Source organism: Perognathus longimembris, chromosome 8, assembly GCF_023159225.1.
Source record: "Perognathus longimembris pacificus isolate PPM17 chromosome 8, ASM2315922v1, whole genome shotgun sequence".
NCBI classification, from domain to species: domain Eukaryota; kingdom Metazoa; phylum Chordata; class Mammalia; order Rodentia; family Heteromyidae; genus Perognathus; species Perognathus longimembris.
Genome location: NC_063168.1, coordinates 68,138,623 through 68,141,863, shown reverse-complemented (window position 1 = coordinate 68,141,863; position 3,241 = coordinate 68,138,623). Strand labels below are relative to the sequence as shown.

Here is a 3,241-nt window from a genome sequence, read left to right as displayed (position 1 = left end):
AAAACAAGTTGGGGGGTGGGGGTGGGTGGGTGGCGACTTCCAAAGGAAAGACCTCAGCAAATTTGCAAAGTGTTGCTTGGGCTGCAACTTTCCAGCGGCCTTCGCCAGCCGAAGGGGCCCCCGGGGGAGGGGGAGTATTTCTGTAGCTCCCTCCCCCCTCCCTGAAAGCAAGGACGCTTCCAGCCCCGGGGTGTGGGGGGGGGGGGGGCGCTCAGGTGCGAGGCGGCCGAGGCAGAGGACGGAACCGGCCGCTCCAGGGGTGACGCTGCCCTTGAGTCGGGGCGGGGAGCGCGCGTCCCGCCAGGCCGGGTCTCCCTCCAGCCCCTCTGCCCATGGGTCTGGCGATCGGACCCCCTTAGGGTTCAACCACCAGCGCGCCCGGGGCCAGGGAAGACCAAGGGCTCCCTCCTGCCAGGCTGGGTGCCAGGAGACGGGCGGAGCTGAGAGCCCCGGGGCGGTGACGGCGCGGCGGCCCCGCCCGGCCCCGCCCGCAGCTCCAGCCGGGCGGGACTCTGACCCGGGGCCGACCGGCTGGGGCCACCCAGCTCCCCCCCCTGGGCCGCGGCGGCGGCCGGCGCGCGCGGGGCCGCGCCGCCCAGCTGATCCCTGCAGCACCGGAGCGCGGGTGGCGTCGCCGGCGGAGAGCGAGCCCGACGCATCCTGCAGGTACCTGCTAACGGCCCCGCGGCTTCCCCGCGGCTTCCAGAGACTTCCCGGGGTGACCCCTCAACTTTATCGCCTCGCGCGCCCACCTCCCCCTTACTTTGTGGCGGCTCCGGTGGGGGCCTCGTGGGTTCAGGTGGCGGATGCCGATCGGGCAGGTGGTGCGGTGGCCAGGGACTGACTGCCGTGGGGGGTGGAGGGGGGGACCCCAGCATGGGGTCGGGGCTGCCAGCTTCGGGCGCCTTTCCGTCCGCGTCCTCGTCCCGGGAGCCCGCCGCGGGAGCCCGAGGCTCTCTGCCTGTTGCTCGAGCTGGGGGCGCCCGGGGCGCGAGTCCCCGTGCCAGCCCCGGGGGCCGATCCTCTAGGATCCGCTTTCGGAACGCGGGCCGGGGTGGCAGCTCGGATAACCTGCCCCGGGGCCGCGGCGCTCGGCAAGGGCGGTTTGGTGGTGGTGGGGTGTTGTGGGGGGGCGGGGGTGTCGGGGGTTGGGGCGGCCCTGGGGGCCTCTTCGGGGCGTTTCCTCGTCGGGGAAGCCCTTCTTTCCCTCTCTCTCTCTCTAGAGGAGGCGCTTTCCAGGCAAGTGCGAGCGCCCCGCCGCCTGCTCCGCCTTCTTCCCGGTGCTTTCCCTCCTCCCCTCCGCCTTGGCCGCCGAGCCCCGCGGCCCCGGACCGTGGCTGGGGAGAGCGGGGCCGAGCGCACCCGGCCCGGCTCCTGGCGCAGCGCTGTGCCCGGGGGGGTGTGTGTGGGGGGCCCGCAGGCGCTGGCGGGGTGTGGGGGGGCTGGAAGTGTGCGGGGACCCGCGTGGAGCACCCCGCCGCAGCCGACGTGCGGGGCCGGGCTGGGGTTTCGAGGTGGGCGTGGGGCCCCGGGGGGTCAGGAAGTTCTCCTGCTGGAGCTGGTCTAGGCGCCTGCGTGACCTCTAGAGGCTCCGGGGCTGGGGCGTCTGGCTCCAGACCGGCCAGCAGGGGCTGCGGCGAGCCGGGCTGAGCCGGGCTGGACATGGTCCTGCTTTCGCATTGCAGAGCTCCTGTCGCCCGCCCCCTCCCCGCATTCCTCCCCGCACCCGTCCCGCACCCCGAATATTTGGGTTTGAGGACGCACCTTTTGAGACCGGTCCCCACGGCCTCTTCGCCCTTCTGGGATGGTGTAATTCAAGAGGCCCCTGGCGAAGGCACTAAGCAGCCAGGAATGACTTCCACACTCCAGAAGGATCCGAGGGGTCCTGGTTTGCGATGTGTGTGTAGTGGGTGGTGGTGGGGGGAGACTTAAACAGATGTGTAGGGATCCTCCCCAAGAGATTCATGGCTAGCATAAGGTGTTAGTTTTTAATCTTCTTTACCCTGGGAGGTGGAGAGAGAGACAGACAGACAGAGACAGAGACGAAGAGACAGAGAGAGACAGGTAAGGAGACTTAGATCAGATACCTTCCCCATCCCTTTTCATATATTTGCTTAAGCGTTTTGCATATCCATTCGTTTAGAATTGTACAAGTTACACCTAGTGGCCCCCCACTTCTTGTATTACTTGCAAATACCCGGATAAGCAAGCAGGAAAGCAAATGTTTTTTCTCAACACCTGCTCCTTGCTAAACGCATAGGTCCCAGTGTTTTGTTTTTGTCTCTCCTTCCCCTACCCCCATACTGGGGAAAGTGGTACTGATTTGGGGGTTGTACACCTTACCTGGGTGGTGAACTCTTTAAGGACATAGGTTCATGCAGTGTGTGAATTCATAACCAACTCACCATAGGCCAGAGCCAGGACTGAACTGTGGAGATGTCACGGTTTCTGTCTCCAGTTGAATGTTGCTCTTTTTCTCATTCTCATGAGCCCCCTTCCTTCTACATTTCAGTTGGTCATTTTCAATCACAGTTTGTCAATGTTAGGATAAGAAAGATGCTGAAATGCTTAAGGACTCTGGGTCCAAAGCATGTTGTGAGTGTTCTAAAGAGACCGGTGGACTCTGTTTAAGCTGGATCTGGTGTTTGAGCCACAGTGAAGAGCCAAGCTCTGCCTTTGCAGAGTAGAGCGAGTTGGAGGTCAGAAACTACCTTTGCTCTATTGAGGAATGTTTTTTTTTTTTTTTTAAATCCAGTGAGTAGAAAGCTTGGGTTTGCCAGCAAAGCCCCCCAAAAGGTGAAACTTGTCTCCTCTTCTCCCTTCTCCCCTTCCTTGGAAGGGAAGTGAGGCCTCTAGCTAGCCCTCTCGTGTCTGGGGTGAATTCTGCCCTTCACTGTAACCCCTCACAGACATGGCATTCCCCTGTTCTTCCATGGCTCTCAATCTGCTGGGGTTTGGCATATGGGGTTGGAAAGGGTGTCAGCTTGAAGAAAGCAGGCACCACAGTTTGTGCCTCTTCCTCTTCCTCCTCCTCCTCCTCCTCCTCCTCCTCCTCCTCCTCCTCCTCCTCCTCCTCCTCCTCCTCCTTCCTCCTCCTCCTTCCCCCCTCTCTCTGCCTCTGTCTCTGTCTCTCTCCAGTATTGCGTTTTGAATCCAGGAGGTTACACTTGCTACACAGGTACTCCACCACCTGAGTTAGGCCACCAGCACTTATTGCTTTAGTTACTTGTCAAGTAGGGAA

At 62.4% G+C, this 3,241-nt stretch overlaps 1 protein-coding gene across 1 annotated transcript; it reads right to left on the bottom strand.

Moving 5' to 3' along the window:
* Positions 1–362: 362 nt before the first annotated feature.
* On the bottom strand, positions 363–1,664 carry LOC125356010 (basic salivary proline-rich protein 2-like). Its single transcript, XM_048352233.1, has one exon. It carries the CDS (start codon positions 1,662–1,664, stop codon positions 363–365), a length of 1,302 nt encoding a protein of 433 aa, XP_048208190.1.
* Between the last annotated feature and the right edge of the window lie 1,577 nt (positions 1,665–3,241).

Coding starts and splice junctions, on each gene's coding strand:
- LOC125356010 (XM_048352233.1), bottom strand. CDS start 1,664: ATGTCCAGCCCGGCTCAGCCCGGCTCGCCGCAGCCCCTGCTGGCCGGT.